Here is an 18,322-nt window from a genome sequence, read left to right as displayed (position 1 = left end):
TTGAAGGAATTTGGCCAATAAAGTTGATTCTGATAGAACACAAAGTTGTAGCCACGACGGTCGACCGTGCTTCACACACATCTTCAACTCTCATACAATCAGCACATTTTCAAGGTGGACACCAAAGATTAGTGTCACCAATTCAGTGTTTGAGGAAATCTCCCCTTCTGTCCCTCAGTTATGGTGTTGAATAATGTCCAGAAAAGTGTTTTTGCGGAACATTATGATTTCAGAGTGAACTTGGCCTTTGATTCTTTGGATATGAAATGTCACCACTTCATAATTTTAGACATTTAGGTGACATTTTGTCATAATTACTGTATGAATTATTGAGTTATGACCACAAATGTGTTTTGTGAGGTCAGTGACCTTTGAAAAATTTAATCAGTTCATTCTTTTAAGTCCAAGTGAATGCATGTGCCAAATCTGAAGAAATGCCCTCGAAAGGTTCCTTCAATAGAATGGGACGGAGATAGATGGACGTACAGTCGGGGGAACAGACAATCAGAAAACATATTGCCAAATACCACAGTCACAATGTCAATAATACCAAAATACATTACTGTATGCATTGAGCAAGATATTTTACAGTTAAGTAAACTACACTGCCAGAATTCTCTTTTTCCATCGTTAACATACCTGTGGCATGAGAGCACTTAGGAGTTTCAAATCTGTTCAGGAGCTTTATTGTATCTTTCACTCTCTCATTTCCTGCTACCTCCCCACAATACTATCTAATGTATGAAAAAAGCATCTTTCTATACAGCAGGTATTGCTTGCTGGCCTCCATATTCACATATACTGATATATGTGTATTTTACCATGTTGCTTTGAGCTCTCCTTTGTTGCCATGGCCAGTTTTACAAAGCTAAGTTTATGTCTTTAATATTCCCCTGCTCTCTTGAGTGCAGGATGGAAACAAACAGTGCAAAGCCTCAGCGGGCATTTGCACATTTGTATGCAGCACCACGTTGAAGGTTGTTTCTATTACGGGTAAGTTTGACTTTGTTGCAATTTAAGGATGAGAGCGAGAGCGAGGAGGAGAGGGAGGATGTAATTACAAATACTTAGTCCGGATTAAATTCTCAGCAGCAGCTTGAAAGTGTTCTCGACCAACAGTCCTGTGTTTTCTTTCTGTTTCTTAAGGTTTTGAGTGAAAGACGATTTTAGAGAGTGTATTCATGGTTTGATACTACGTTTTCTTAAACAACAAATTTATACAATATTACTAGTGTTTACCACACGCTTTGACATTTCAGTTGTGTGAATGAAATGAAAAGATCCTGCTGCAAGAGAAGCATTATACTGACTTTATTAGGAACATAAAATCTGTGGCGCTGTTTGGCCATGATGTTTGCATAGATTATAAAACACATCAGAGGGATAGTCTCGGGGCAGTCTGTCTGAAGATAGTGGAGGGGGGCGGGTGGGGCATACAGTTTTAAAGAACAGACACTGTATCACAAATAATGATGTCTCAGTTCCAACACATTGCACAGACACCATCTTTAGACCTCTACAGACTCCATGTACTCCTGCACGTCACATACTGTGTTTTAGGCATCATATTCCCAAATCCCAAATCTACAGCGATTTCTTTTTCAGTGAACTGTAAGCACCACAGATGCATGTTGCAGCTCCAAAACAGGCTCCTTTTTTTTGGTGATCTGACTTCCAATGCATGAGCTCATAGATTTACAGTAGCTGACAGCAGTGGCAGATGGAGGCTATCAACGACATGATTATCCTGTCCTATTTAATCAACGGCCCTCTTAAGCCGCCCATAGTGTTCGTGGCTAAAGAGCCATATGTCCCTCTCAGGTGTGTAAATAGGCAGCTGTTTGTTAACAAACAACTTTATCAACTTGAGTCCTTCTCCTGGCATTGATTAAACTCTCAGAAAACTAATCTGCCGTTATCAAAATTACATATTTAGATGTAAAACGACACCTTTGCCATCATTCAGTACACCTGGTGAATCTCCACATATCCCTCTGCTGCTCACCTGCGGCTCAGTTATATGGAAAGCTGCGCCTCCCAAGTTGACGGCATTGGTTCCTTCAGTTTGTGACAGATGAGATCAGGGCCGTCACAAATTCCAGTTTTTGAGACTGCCGATTCAAAGCAGACAAAACAATCGTGCAGACCAGTTTCACGGACTTCAAGCTGAAACTTGTCCCCTTCCCCATCTTTCCTGTGTGAGCGATTCAAAGATCAATCATCGCATCTGCAGCAAGCCCAGCAGTATGTATTCCTTCAGGGACGCCACGTTTGTTCACTGCTAGAAAATATCGCCTTCTCCTTGAGGTCTAAAATTGATCTCATCAACCAGTGTGTAAGGACGAACATTGAGTACGTCTACTGGGATCCTCGGTTTGTGTTGGCTGAGCCACATTTGGCTGTTTGTGTTCTCGTTCTTGCGTGGACCATGAATACAAACTCTGACTGATGCACCGAGCTCCAATCCTATTATTACATATTCAGGAGGACGCACATATTCAAAATCAGCTAACAAATATATTTCATTTTTCAGATAAGGCTGAAATATTTTGTATGGGAACTGTACAAACAACTAAATAAAAGTGCATTTGTTGTGGGCTTTTTTTCAGCCGCAGATTAATACACAGTCGGTGCTGGAGTAAGTCTTTATGGCAGCAGGATGATGGATGGGGAACGGACTAAAAATAAACTACAGTTTTGACAATAATGGCGTGTGGAAGAAATACACACACAAGGCTTATTTAGTTGGATCATTTCACTGTTGATTTTGATTAGCTCTTTATATTTTGTTCATAAAACATGGATATTCATTTATTTTGACAGGCTTACTGGCACTGTTTACAAATTGCAGAATACTACAATATTAATGATTTGCAGTATTACTGCAGTGGAGGACTTCACAGCTAATTACTGATTTAGTGAGTGGACTGTCAATGGGGTGCGTGTGAGGTGTCAAATATTCACAATGCAGCCACTTCTTCAGATAGCCCCACACGACTTGGTACAGAATCCCTGCAGGAGCGGCTTCTTTGATCTCTGCAGGACCAGACTACACTCCCACTGAACCACAGTGATTAAAAGCATCGACTCCAGTTTGTCAAACCTTTGAGCTGACCTTTACAATGAGAGCCAGCCCATTTATCAGTAAACAAGACCAAAAACAACTACCATGCTCTCAGCACAGGACCGACAGAGCAGATTCAAATAAAAAGATGCAATTAGTCATTTTGTATTATAACGTATCATAAAATGACTTCTATTCTGCCATCTAATTTAATCCCACTCTGTTCTTGGCCCTCTGCTCTTTTATCCAATAGTGAAGCAGGGTTTTTTTCTGTGGATGATAACCAAGGAAAAGCTTCTATAGGGAGTCGCATTGTAGCATTTTATATATGGATCTTTATGATATGTTTATCAGCACTACCTAACCTTCACACATAAACCCACACTGGAGTGAAACAAAAATGTCATAAAGCATTAATAGTAATTTACTCCTGACATGAAATACTCTACTGTGATTCTATTAAAAACCACTGATCCTCACAAATCCCAGGGCTGATTGTTAATCTTTGAAGGCACAAACTGAACTTTTCTTATTGTCTGAAAAGCACTGTGGTGTTAAATCTCTGAGCAGCAGGTAATTCAGTTACTGTGGTTAGATAATTTCACCAGAGACTTTGATAAATGAATGTAAATACATAACTTTCTCATGGGGGGGGGGGATTTGATCGGAGAATTGCTTGATTTAAAGTCTGCGTTGACGACTAATATGAAAACCTGTTACATTTGTTATATTCTTCCTTACCGTTTGTTTCACAAATATTTCTGCGGCTCCTTACAGGTAGAGCAGCCTTTTACGTTTCCGTTTCTCGTCATAACACACAAATGGAACCGATATAGATGTTCTCTGATTTACTGGATTGTGTGAGGAGCTTATTCTCTCAGAAAAGATCAAGGAAAGTCTTTCATTCTGGAGGCTGAGCCCCCAAAAAAAGAACAGCAGTTTCCATTTTAAGCTCTAGGACCTTGAAGATATAGCACTGAGGGAGGGGAGATATAAAACTAAGCAGAAAAACAAAGAGGGAGGGTAAATCTTTAAAATCAAAAGGAAATTCTGTTAAATGAACGTAGAATAAAATGTTCTCTTATTTACTTCTTCTGTGCCTCATTAAACAGTTCCTTTCTCTCGAAAGGAAAACATTTCCTTTCGAGAGGTGGATTGGACAAGAACAGAGAGAAAGAAACTGATACATATCTGTGCTCAGTCCATTTGAATTTCAATGGCAGCCCTAAATAGAAGTGACAAAATGATTAGAACCTCTTTGTTCGTAAAGAATTATATTTTAACTCGTGCTTTAAATGCGCATAAATAAACAGAGGAGCAGAAAGAGCAGAGGAAGTACACAGGCATCACCAAGCATGGAGGAGCTCTGAGTTTGACAAAACCTTGTATATCTGTATGGTGATTCTTAGCCACCCTTATCTTTATATTCCGCCCCCATTTATTCATGCTCATCTACAAGATCATTAACAGAATGTTTACCCTGCATGCAAGCACAGATCATCCAGTCTATTTCTCACTGGACTACGTAGGAGGTTGTTTTTCTCAGCTGCTCTTCAAGTGGAAGCCTTAGCCCCAGGCGCTTGTGGTTCAGATGTAGGAGCTTGTTATGGTTGGTAGTTCAACACCGAGGTCCTCCTGTCCACATGTCAGAGTGTCCTTGGGCAGGACACTGGACCTCTAGTTGCTCCTGAAAGCAACTCTGCTGCCACTGGTGTGTGGCCAGTTGTTCACAAGCATATTGCAGATAATGTTGAATGCTGTGCATTCTTATTCCTTTTCCAAACAAGTATGAATTATAGCAAAAATTGTAATGCCTGTTTTTACTTGTTGTTTAGTTTACAAGTTTGTTATTGCTGTAATAATACATTTAACTTGCTATGTTACCATGTTTTATCATTATTATACAGGGGTACAGAATCAATTGTTTATTTTCTTCCCCTTGTTGAAAAATAATTTACTTAATAAAATAATAATATAAATAAAAACATTAATATTGTAAAACATTTCAAGAAAAGACTATACTCCGATTGACAAATCAACCAAAACTTTAAAAGTAAATATTAGACATTAACTGTCATGTATAAATGGCCATGAATGGCAAAAACAAACGTTTTGTCAAAGCATCTGGTGTCTCAGAGATACACACAAGGGGCCTTTGGTTTAGACATTAAAAAGGCTTATGGTAGTATAAGTACATTTCTTATGTAAATCTTACGTACATTGTATCACAAGTTATTTGATGTTACTGGAGTTAAATACATTACAAAAGTTGACTCGCATACGATACTAAAAATAAATCCACCTTGACTTTACACAGACACAAACTGGGTGAAAGTTTGAGATCTTTCTAACTCTCTATACTTCTTTAACCCGACTTCGGTCTGGGAACCAGGTGGTCACGGCGCAGACACTAAAGGGCACCTCGTGTATCACTGAGATGCCGACGGGCTTTGACAAAATGGAGGTAATTGACACCCTGGGAATGAGAACAGGCTGGCCAGACACACCGGCGAAACAACTCCTGTGCTAATTTCAGATGGACGATAAATCACACGGCCTTCTCGTTCATTGAACAAGACTGACTAAAGACACCTGCGGCTGCAGGAGGCTCCAGCAAAAACAAAAAGCTGGTGAAAATTGTATTCTTGCTCATCGTTTGTCCCAATGGAGTGCAGCAATATCTTGGCACTGCGTAAATTAATTTACATCAATGAACTTAAATTAATCGTTGAACTGTGTTTCAAAGACACATATGACATAAGAAATATGTGTTTAATACGTCTTCAAACATGACTGCCTAGTTTCCGTCTTCTCAATGATGTCCTGCAGTAGCAAACACACACGAACACTGCCTCTTGCAGTGTTCGTCTGCAGGTCTATTATGGGTCTAAATGCAGTTTGAAGTTACAGAATATTCTCTGCCACTCACTATGACTCCACAAGATGAAACCAGGCCAGTTATTTTGCTCTATCAGGCTGCTAGTGGTCAAAAATGACTTATGCAGTCCATTTACAATGTAATTATCATCATTCAGTGGATGAGTCACGATTATTACAGGCAATTTCATGTGTGATAGGGATGTGTGAGCGACAGATAATGTACACTTCTCTGTGCTTATGTGTGAGCGTGTGTCAGAGCGTGATTGTAAATGTGTGCAGTGCGTACCGTGCGACTGGCCCTCCATGTGTCCCATGGTTTCGATCTGCTCCACCAGGTCATTCGAGTTCCACTGACTCATGCCCAGCAGAATGGCGTTCTTCCCCTCCATAACATCTGCTGGGACACACACACAAACAAAGGGGAAGTAAGACAAAATCCTATTACTCTCTCAGAATATTAACAAGATGGCAATTCATTGATCTTGAAGTGCAAACTGATCTGACCTGGACAACATTAAAGGTCCCTCTTATTTTAACAGATGAGGCTTCTTCTCAGGTGTGTGACTGGCAGGGATAGTTAATACCTTTAGCAGAGGTTGCAGCTGAAAACTTGACCAACACTTGTCTGATTTTGTGCCATTTGGCCATGGTTGTATTTCAATTTTGGCTTTCCAAGCAGTCCATGCTGTGCATGTGAACCTGAATACACAATGTACTGTGCAGCAATTGAACAAAACTACAAAATGCAACCTGACGGCCAACAACATGGTCAACTCAACTCAACTCAGATGAATTTATATACCACCTTTCATAAAACAATGCATCCCAAAGCAAGATAAAAAGGAACTTAAAATACAATGAAAACAAGACGATTGTAAAACAGTAAAACAATAGAGCCAATTGAAAGCCAAGCAAAAAAGATATGTCTTACTTTTCTTTAAAAAATGTCCACAGAAGTGGAGTCCCTCAGATATTCCACGGCACAGGGCCACAACGGCTAAAAGCGGACTGGGTTCTGGGTATAACCAGGAGGCCAGCAGTCTGTGAGGTAGGCTGGTGACAGTCCGTGCAGTGATTTTAAAACCACCAAAAGACTATTAAATAGGTGAAATATGTTCTCATATTTGGTTTCATCTCTCAAATATGTTTAGGAAGACTAAACAGGAGAGCACTGAAGTATAATCAAGCAAGTCAAGTAATAAAAGAGTGCATGAGCATCTCTGTATCAGATTGGGAGAGAAATGGTCTGATTTTGGCAATAAACAACAAAGTCTGGTGAGCAAATGGAATATTTCACGTTGCTTCTGACGACAGAACACAAATGGAATAATACTTGTGGTGCAAAGGGGAATTGAATGATGTTTAAAGTGATACGGTAAACATGGTGTGACATATTTTTTAAGCTTGCCAGCCAGATATTTGTCTCTTTGGTCATGAATCATCCTCTCAAAACTGGTATATCCATGAGTGGGGATACTACTGTAGGACCAAATACTGCTCCAGGCTTAATACAAGACAATATTTTATGCTGGAGATGAGATTTGAAAAGTAGGTCGTCCTATTTTTGAGGATGAGACAACGACATGCTCCTAACATCAGATATTGTTTTTGAATGGAGGAACAGCGCTGGAATGGGCAGGGTACAATCAATCACTGTAAAATGAGTAAATCTTTCTGAGTGTCACAATCCTCGCAAAATTATGATAATCTACTCCAGTGGGTCCAATAACATTTGGAAAGTCATAAAGAACCGTATGTTTAATTTCATCCCGGTTGAGTGAGCGGGGAGCCAGTAAGTCTCAGATGCTTATGTAACTCGTTATAATATATACATAGTAAATACTGAAAAAAGTTTATGTCATTTTGCAATGCCTTTAATTGTATTTATTTATATTTAAAAAAAAAAAAAAAAATTATTTAGTAGGCTAAAACAAAATCTTGAAATTGTAACACAGGTGAGTAAAACTGACCAGACGCAAATGGACAACCCTGAGACAGGAAGTAAAAGCAAAGTATTTACTGAAGATAATTCATTTCGGTGGACAAACAGAAGCAGGTTAACAACTCGGATAGCCAGAAAGATGAATCATGACTTAGAAAACGCTGCAACACGTTGCACGGAGTACAAATAAGAGCTGGCACAAAAGGCAGGGAGCACACAGACACACAAAGGGAGACAATGAGACACAGCTGGAGCTCATCAGGACGGAGCGATGTACACGGCGGCGGGAAAACAAACAGAGGCAGGCAGTGAAGGTTCTGAGTAGACGAGGATGTATGTACACAAAATAAAACCATGTAGGGGTTTATTTATAGAAAACATGACCCGGTGACAAAGGTATATACTGTATCTCAGGGGTCTCCAACCTGTTTTCCTCTGAGAGCTACTTTGACAAAAATAAAGTGTCCGAGAGCTACTCATGTTTAGTAACATTTATTCACATAGCTGAGCTCCACCCAAACCAGCTGGCTCAGCTTCTTTTATGTGAAGAATAACAATTTGATACTTTTTACACACATTTTGTATCATAACACCATAAATTCAACATCATGTACATGTTTTTCTCTCGTGCATTTCTTTATGTTTTCAATTGAGGGGGGGCAGGTTTTTTTTCTGTATCTACAATTACACAGATGTGCTTTCAATGCATACTGCAGTGCACACAACTCTTGTGTGGCCAAACTGGTTTGCAAAGTGTCAAATAAAGCTGTGTAATATTCTTGTATAAGATTTAACCAGGAAAATCTGGTGCTTCCCCTTCGATTAAGACCCCTAAAACCGAGTATATTACTGAACGCTGTGTGACACTGGAGGGCTTTTAATTTGAAAAGTCAAGCCATTCAGCCGACCAGCGGTGTAACTTTGATCTCTCACTCACTCACTGAGAGACACTCGCTTTATAGCTCCGATAGCGATCCAATCAAAAATATTGTATTTATGTTATTTACCAAATTTATGAGCGCCTTTTTGTCTCTAGCTCAGTGTGAGAGTCTCTGCTGTGTTTTGCAGGTTGCGTTACAGTCCTCTGATCTCTGTGGGTCAGTGACCGTGTGCGGAGAGATTGTCCGCTCACTAATCGATCGCAGTGATAGCGTCGTTCTCTCGGAGAGGTTAAAAAATAAATCAATAAAAAGTGCTGAAGTGGAACGCCAAATAATACCGCTCATGTCTAGCTGATACATCTAAACGTAGCAACATTGCTAAAAAAATAGGTTCTTCAGGGTAACAAACGCGAACAATTTAACTGATGGAAGCAAACACCCCCCGGTTGGTCGAACATTTATTTTGAAGAGAAAGCGAAGGTAAAATCATTCTGCCAGATTCAACACAGATTACAGCCGAGCTTCGTTCGGTGACTGCACCTTTCACTTTTCCTAAATAAAGAGGTAGCAAAATGCCAGCTTGTTCACACCCTCTATGATTGCCTGACCACTCTTGTTTCATTCCCTGTTCGGGTGATGTTGTGGGATGTATTAAATCTATAAATGTAGTATATTTGTGTCGTTGTTCTTCAATACATAAATCACCACCACATTTCCGTCGGAAATGATAAGCTCTGTTGTGTTGAAGAATATCTGGAGTCAGCCCACAAAACAAAAAAGACGACATAGGTATGCTGTGTGTTCAGCATGACCAAAACACTCGTTTCCTCATCACAGCTTGTCATCCCGGACAGCCTGAGACGGGATGAGTCATGCAGGAAGACACCCTTTAACTGACAGGCTCCTCGCCCGTCTCAGACGTTTCTGCCTGGCAGCTCTGAGACACTCTGATTGCGGGTCTCCACGGCCTGTCCGCTTGTATCACACAGAGGCCCGTTTACTGGTCACACACCTCCCTCCCCCTCCCCCCTTCCAAACACACACATACACACACAAAAAAATCACACAGCACTGAGCTGAATATAATGATGCAGGGACATAACACACACATTTGTAGATTCAAACATACACAGACAAGCAGAAAGAAAATGGAGAGGAGAGAGAAAGAGGCACATATTTGATCCAAACAAAGCGTCACAGGACTTAAGAAAGCCTGTGTTTGGACAGGGAGAAAATGCAAAGCAGGCTTTACACGAAATCCTGCAAACGCAGGTTACTGAATCATCTCCTGGAGGGAGAGCTGAGCGGGAGTGTTCAAAGCCAAAACGGAAGCTCCTCTGAGAAGTGGGGAGTGTTTGAACGGAATGAAAACCCAGAGTCGAGATTGCACAGAAATCAGGTGCAGCACAATGTAATGCGCAAATAAGCATAAGAGTAAAGACGGCTGTCTACCTGGAACACACAAGAAAACAGCAAAATCGGATTTAAAGAACAGGGCGAGAGAAAAGGAGAAGTGTGAGATTTGCCTTCAGCAGACAGCCCCAAGGGAGGAAAAGAGATTGAGAAACATCCCTCAACCTTTCAGTTCACAGTAAGTTAGTGTCAGTGGAGGAGAGAGAAATGGAGGCGGTGACTGCTAAACGAAGAGGAAACCGCCTCGATTGACCTCTACCACTCCAATACTGTCGTAATTCTCAATTTCTTGATCTCATCATCAAGCAAGCACTTGGTGCAGCAGCGGCATTACCAGAACACTACTTCTGGCTTTAATTTAGGCCCATTCAACTTTAGATGACCCACTATGAAAATAAGATTGCTTTGGGGTTTATCCTGCAAAATGGAATCAACAGGGTGAGTCAGGTAAGTAGGCGGCTGAAGATGGATGGCACTGAAACACACGAAAGTGCAGCTCTGGAGCAGACAATATATATGTAATCGGCTAAATAAAAATGAAAAAAATATACTTAATTCTTCGGCAGTATTCATACTAATGCTCAATGCTAACATGCAAAAATAAACACATGTACTTGGAGCATAGATGTAATTCTAACTATGGTAGCGGTGTGGATTTTGGGACTGAAAAAAACGTAACTGTTGTATGAATTGCCATCAGATTTTCTACAAACATCTGGGAAAACATCTCGACAGTTACCTGATCCACAACCTAGCTAACCTTAGTTACCTGCTGTGTCGTTGTTAGCCATAAATCAACTTTCACAAAGAGTTTTATAAGCACAAAGACCTAAAAGAAACAAACAAAAAAACAGTTTGCCAGCACAGTAGGAGTATTTGGACTGATGCATAATTTGAAATGTTCTGCCCAGTACCTTCTTTGGTAGCTTGCTCACAAACCCATGACGCTCTCCTGTGTCCCTGTAGTTTTGCAATCGTTTTGGATGCCGTGTTTGTGTACTTGCATGTTGTAAGTTTGATGGCATTTGTTCTGCTTCAGCAATGACAGAGAGACATCCTCCTCCACATCTAGCTTACTCAGCTGTTAGTGTTGTTGCCTTGGGAATGAATGTCCATGAATTGAGGCTTTTGAAGGAGCACTGAAGGGTTGCTTGTATTTGTTTGTCTGTTGAGTTCAAATAAATCGAGTCACTGACTCAACCTTTAAATTATATTTAGTCATCCGTTCTCAGTCTAATAATGACAAAGCAATTGTCTGCTCTTCGTGTGAGAACACAGACAATCCATTAACATAATAAAATACAAAAGTCAATTATATCCATCAAATTATAGAGACCAAAAGATGGAAAATACAAGTTTCTGCGTTACGGGTTTTAGATTTTTTTTTTTAGTATTTTTTTTTAGACAGAACACAGGACAACTGATTTAGAGTGCAGATATGTACGCTGTAGCCCACATAAGAATGCTAATTAATTTAAATTCAGCTTATAAATATTCCTTAATTAACATTACTTTTGTTCATGAAAAGAATTTGCAGTCAGCCTCAGCTGTACTTTAGTGCTAAATGGCAAATAACAGCATGCTAATTTGTCAACCGACCATGGTGAACATGGAAATGGAAATCTATACCTGGTACACATCACAGTGTTAGTATTATCACTGACAGTGTGCTGCCATGCTCGTGTTAACATTTAGCTAAACTGTGCAGGCTGTAGCCTACAGATGTGCAAGGTGGAAGCTTGACCGCAGGATCTTACGAAAGAGCATATTTTTACTGGAGTATTTCACATATCATGCTTTTTTTTTTTTTTTTTTTTTTTTTTAAATGGTTTGTTTCTCTTATTTTTATCCAGTATATTCTCTTTGTGTTGTGTGATAAGCTTTTGGAGATCATTTTTCTCTGCATAGAATCATATCTGTTACTCTTTTACCTCCCTATGAGGATCCTGAAAATGTAATCTCTTGCTTATGTTCCCACAAACAAGCTTACTGCATATATATATTCTGTCTGTTTTGTGTGTCGGTGTCGGTACAACTGTGGGCAACAGATTACATGAAACTTCCATGAAGTTGTGCAACAACAGCCGACTGATTTGAATCAAATACAGCTACATCTGATGAGACTAATAATCAACCAAAGAAAGAGAAGTAATCAGGGAATTGCCCCCCTGCTGGGACTAATTTGGAAAGAAAAACATCTAGGATTGAGTCATGCATGCTTCAAATCCACTCCAGCGGAGTTTTATTTCTACCATGACGTCTTTTTTTTTGTAAGATACGATGACAGATTCAGATAAAATGTTAAACATCCATTGTAGCCTCAGAAGACCTGGATGTTAAACTGCACCAGCAACATGTGAAAACGACATTATTTTTACTGATTAAAAAAAAAAAAAATCAACACTTGTCTAAGAAATCATCTATCAAATATGGATCCCGGCCTAAATTTATTCAACTATTTTGGGGTCGAAGGTCTACCAGGCCACAACACTTCATGCACATCTGCTCATAACTTTTTGAGATAATTCGTTAACACAAAAAAGCATGAAAGAAGCTTCAGTGGCAAAGTCAAAAGTAGAGAGACAACACACTGAAGACATGGCTGATGAATCTAACCATAAGAAAAAAAAGTTAATCTTTGGTATATTCTTCCTCAAACCTGCACGTCATACATCTGTCAGATTAAAGAGAATACAAAAATCAGCAAGGTGTTGGAATGGATTACTTTACAGACATTAATGAACACGACAGCTCAAACAAAAGGAAGGGAAAATGAGATGTGTGTGAGGGTGTCTGTGTGCCCGTTTAGTTCTATCTTTGTGAGCACCAGCTTTAAAAATGAGTGAAGATATTTTTGGAAAGAGTTTTGACTGATCTTCTGGCTTTTTGAGCGTTAAAAAGAGCATTGTGTCAGTATGGGGACTGATGGTCCAATATAGACGTGCAAACCATGTGCGAGAACAGGTTCATAAGCCATCTTCACGACAAAGTCTTATCTGCTGCAGCCACATCCCCTGTGAATTTGTTTATTTTCTGCTGGGGAGATAAAACTGTGTTGAGCCACATGTGGAAGATACCGCTCACACTGAAAGTTAACAAAAATGGAAATTTAAATGAAGGTGGATGAAAGTAAAGTAACAATGTCCAGCTCCTCCTTCCTCCATCTCTTCTCTAATTAAAATCCCCATCAAATATACAGGAGGTCTTTAATGTAAACAATTATTTGCCATGTTATAGGAATAGTTTGACATTTTGGTATACCAAATACCAATAGCATTATAAGAGCTAGACGAGAAGACTTTAGAATCCTTAAAAAAAATTTTATACTTCTGCATAAACATGACCCAAAACATCATCAGCTATTTAGACAAGTCATAAAGAGAAGCCAATTAAACCAAATATTATACTTGGGTCATTTATAATCCAATATCATATAACTGAGAAAATGTATGTTCTCTTAATCTACTTTTTAGGACTTCTGTGAAAGTCTGATGGTTTTAGGTCAAATTTATGCAGAAATATAGAAAATTCGGAAGGGGTTTACAAACTGTTAAACACCACTTTAACAAGATCTCCTTTAGCTGAAAAGCACCTCTAAAAATCACAAATTAGCACGCTATGTTTTATTTCTTTATTCCTGCAGTCTTGTCGTCATGCATTACAAATAGTCCTACATTTTACCCTCTATAAAACTACAAACTCACACTTTTTTTTTTTACACTGTATCCTTTAGACAGAACCAGATTTATGTTTCCTCATCGCAAGTCTTTATGCTAAGCTAAACTGTTAGCTGCAGCTTCATGCTGGTATCAATCTTCTTGTCTGTTCTACCCAAATTTCCAATTATTCCTTCCAACAAATGTGGTCAAATGAAATTTGTCACGTCATGCTGCGAGTATATTATTGCACCGGCATCGTTAAATTCATCATCTTTTATCAGCAGACTTTGTCATTAAATGTCATTATGGATTCAAGTGGGAAAACTTTTGCAAATGCAACATGGTTTTTAATACGTCAACTCAGTCTCATAAAGTTTAATCTGCAAATGGCGCAGAGTGGTTTACAACAGCATAACAAGGTGACAGCCATATAATAACTAGATGATGTCCTACTTGCATTCAAACACATTTGCCTCCCGCTGCAATTTAATGTGGCATATAAGTGCGGGAGCAGCCAATTTCATGGATATCCTTTCAGGCTGTCAATTACCCTCGTAATTTAAATTCATTTCATCAGATATCAAAACTCAGCAGATTTGTCAGCAGCTCACATCAATAAACAACATGGCACTCAAGTTGGCATTCACTTCAGAACCTGTAAGGCACATTAAGTGCTAATTAAAGAAATTAAGACTTTCCACCTTTGACCACAGAGTTGTGTAGTTTCAAAAGAAATAAACAAAAGTTGAGTGGTATTTATATTCCAGCGTCTCCTGTAGTTTGCCTCACCGCAGGTTAAAGCTGAGGAGACTCAACTTCTAATTGATCTAGCATGTCACACAGTAAAGAGGACAATACTAATCAAGTGGAAATTAATTAATCCAAAAATGTTTTAATGTAGAGAACAAGCTCAGAGAGTTTTTGGACTTGATATCAATGGAAGAAGCTGTTAAAGCTATTCAGGTGATAAATGACTTGGGCTCAATTCAGGTCACCAGAACTCAAATTCGATCATTTTTAAACTGAAAGGGTTTTTAAAGAGGGATCAGTGATGTAGCCACAAATGATCCGGGGCTCCTTTTCTATGGTGCGTTTATGTATCAATTTGTCTTATATTAATCTGTCTATATTTCTTGTTCAGTTTTGTTTTTTGATTGAACATACCTATTGTTGAGTCTATGATTTGTACTGTCTTTTTCGTATGAGTTTTTAAATTTTCTGTATTTTAAAGGCCCATCTAGGGATGATCATTACAAATTACTGTAGCTCAGGCTATCATTGCTGTGGTGTGTCGCATTGTTTACGCTACATACTGTACTTGTCCTTACACAAATAAACATTAGAATAAAATTAAGTCATGTTGTGGGGACTGTGAGTTCAAAGTGGAGGTGTGGGAGATACCAGCCAAATGCTTTGTGGAAAAGTAGGTCGTTTTTTTTGTTGGTTTTTTTTACTATTTTTTCTAGGCGAGTGGAAAGCCACTGGCATTTACCTAACTTTTCAGATGTTGTAAAACGAGGATATGAAAGTACGACTGCATAAATACCCCCCTGCTGCTGCTCTGCACCGGTGGCAGGAACAACCATGAAAGAACTAAAACACTCCACTAAAAAACCCACCATACTTGCACAGATATATGTTTGGCAGATAACACACCCCAGAATATCTGAGTTTAAGAGATACAAGCATAATCTTTCATTCAGTTTAACGTAGCGGAAAAATCTATCAGCTGATTTTATTCTATTATCAGGGACTGGTGATGAAGAAAGGCCACTTAATGCAGCTTTTCCTGTTTCATTTTCATATGGAAACGAAAAAACACAAGAGGGATCTCGGTATTGCCATTAAAAGTGACACTGAAACCTGAAACAAGGCCAGTTTTCTCTGGAAGTAGAACACTCTATTAAATAAATATGCTAAAACAAAGTCTTCAGTCCCAGAGAGCTTTTACAGCAAACCGTTAACAGCGACGTGATGCTAAATAAAGTCATGAAATGTGGGCAAAATAATGAAAAAAAAACTCGGTCATATTAAGGCATGCACAAGTTATTCAGTAAAAGGACCTTTTGCAGAGTAATCGAAAAGGCTGCTCTTCATAGTAAGTGGTTGAAAAGTATTTTTTCAGAGTAAAACTTGTGATGCTCCATTGTGTTTCTGTATGTGAGCATCAAGCTTCAAATAAATGAACAGTGAAAAAGCATTCTCTCTGAATAAACCACTAAAACCAAAGGTTGAACCTCCTGAAAGGAGCGCTTTGATTTAGCTTTTCTTCATTTAACGTCAACTTCAAGTGTCTTCTTGTGTGCTTGCTTTCATTTGAGAACCTGTGGCTTGTAGATAAACTGGAGATTTAAGTGCCTTTGGTGAAAAATCCACACTTTATGTTCAACACTGACTCTTGATGTGAAAGGGTCACGGAGCCACTCAATATCATCACTTTAATCTTTTTAGGTTTCTGCATGTCAGCCTGAGTCTCTTTGACAGCAGTCTGCATTACTGCTGTTTTCCTGTCTCTGTGTGTGTGTGTGTGTGTGTGTGTGTGTGTGTGTGTGTGTGTGTGTGTGTGTGTGTGTGTGTGTGTGTGTGTGTGTGTGTGTGTGTGTGTGTGTGTGTGTGTGTGTGTGTATTTGAGTGCACAGGTGTGGTGCTTTCTTTTAGAGCAGGGGTGCACATGTCAGAGGGGTTGATCTACAGATATGACAGGTTCAAACCACCAAGCAAACAGTGTTTCCTCCTCACCGCTGAGGCTGACTGACACACAACAGCATCAGCTGGTGGAAACTGAACCTCAGTCTTCAGTTCTCATGAGAAATTAATTGAATGTTTGTGTAAACCTGTCATTCTCAGAGTATATACACTCAGCAGCATCCTCCCCTTCTGCTATCTGTATTTGATCCTTTTCAAAATCCTTGTTGCCCACTTGCACATTTTGGCAAAGATCTGGATCATAAAATAGGGCAACTTTTATTTTTTTGGTGGGTATTTTGGATTTAGCCGTTTTATTGCAAGGGCTCGTCTCTTCACATGCTAATGTTTTACACGCTTTTCTGTGACCACTTGTAAGTGTGCATTTGTGGTTTCACCATGAACTTGAAACTTGAGCAGCCACTGCACATCACATTTTGTGTCAATTTTTTGGGCAGTTAAATTTAGTGAGGACAAAAACAAATGCCAGGGTGGTGTGTCATGTTGCCATCACTCCACAGTTCAGGTTGTTTGCATCAAATGGTAAATGGTCTGTACTTATATAGAACCTTTTAAGAAGTATTCAAAGTTAATTGAGGTTCAAAACTGCCCTGCAAGGTGCTCACCTGCCATCTGAGAGCAACTTGGGTTCAGTATCTTATGGCATGTGGGCAGGAGGAACCAGGGGTGAACCCTGATTGATGAATGAGACAAATTCACGGTACACAACCCTGAAAACGTAAAAGAAAACCCGACTGGTTTCATTCCTAACCTGACGCACTTTCTTAGGTCATGGTCAGTGATATTGTTTTAGCGGATGTACCTTTCCTCATCCAGTCTTTGACTGACTGAGCCGACACCCTGCCAGGACTCTGCCAGACCTCTACTACTCATTCTTCCTCGGTGGCCTTTTGGCTCTCAGCCTGATCTTTAGGAAGTGAAAAGCAACGACCTATTGGTTTGAGGTCAGGTGATGCACTTGACTGTCAGGGGATACCAGCAGCATGCTGGGTGGAAGTTTTATTGCAGAGAGATGACTCATCTTTCGCTTTGGCTTAATGTTTACCATCATTCTCCTGCCGCTTTCTTACTAAAATTGGAGAACAATACATCAAAAAGTAATGCTAATGCGTCGGTGTTTGCGCAACATGATTGTGAACATGCTAGTGTGGATGAAGGCCTTCATCATAACCACAGAAATAAAACTCCCCCATGCTGATTTTGATGGTTTGGGCGGTAGGCCTCCCAAACTCGCTACTCAATCATGCTTTCACTCTTCAATCCAATTCTTCCAGTTATTCTCACTGCTTCTGAATATAACAGTTACATTACTTTTGGCTAACGAAAACATATATCCAATCTACCTGGGAAAATAAAAACAACCAGAGCAGTAACAGGCAGCTGAGACTGAGAGTCACTGTCTTCCAGTGAGCAATTTCATGCAACTGGAAAAGATCACCCAGGGTTTTCACAACCTCAAAAACACTAGCCTGCCACAAAGTCCTTCCAAACGGCAAGATACATAACTGCAACGTAATATAGAATATAACAGCCAAACACCCCCAACTTCTTCTCTCCACATTTACTTCCTTCTTCGACCTGCGTCGGGCAGGTCACGCAACAACTTTTCACACATCGGCGAGTCGAAACGCTGACACGGTATCCTGACGGTGCAATACCGGGTTGACACTAAGTATGATGCTACAATGTAAAAAAGCAAATAATCATATTCCCTCTGTGTCAAACTATTGTTTAGAACTAATCAACTTGAAATATATGAACACAAACAACAAACTTC

General features: G+C 39.6%; 1 protein-coding gene across 4 annotated transcripts in view; it reads right to left on the bottom strand.

Annotated features, from left to right (window-relative positions):
* The window catches only part of pitpnm3 (PITPNM family member 3), an 86,375-nt gene that overhangs the window by 49,893 nt on the left and 18,160 nt on the right, over positions 1 to 18,322 (bottom strand). For 3 of the 4 annotated variants that reach the window (XM_069712374.1, XM_069712375.1, XM_069712372.1), the window contains one exon: positions 6,231 to 6,341. In XM_069712374.1, the coding sequence (XP_069568475.1) occupies positions 6,231 to 6,341 (111 nt within the window). The remainder of the gene's footprint in view (positions 1 to 6,230; positions 6,342 to 18,322) is intronic. The other variant, XM_069712373.1, reaches the window with a different exon arrangement.

The sequence above is a fragment of the Brachyistius frenatus genome, unplaced genomic scaffold (genome assembly GCF_029030835.1).
Source record: "Brachyistius frenatus isolate BFR_SWC_R1_liver_20210118 unplaced genomic scaffold, ASM2903083v1 Contig_109, whole genome shotgun sequence".
Lineage (NCBI taxonomy): Eukaryota > Metazoa > Chordata > Actinopteri > Embiotocidae > Brachyistius > Brachyistius frenatus.
Note: the sequence above shows the minus strand (reverse complement) of the source record. Positions and strands in the feature narration are given on the sequence as shown.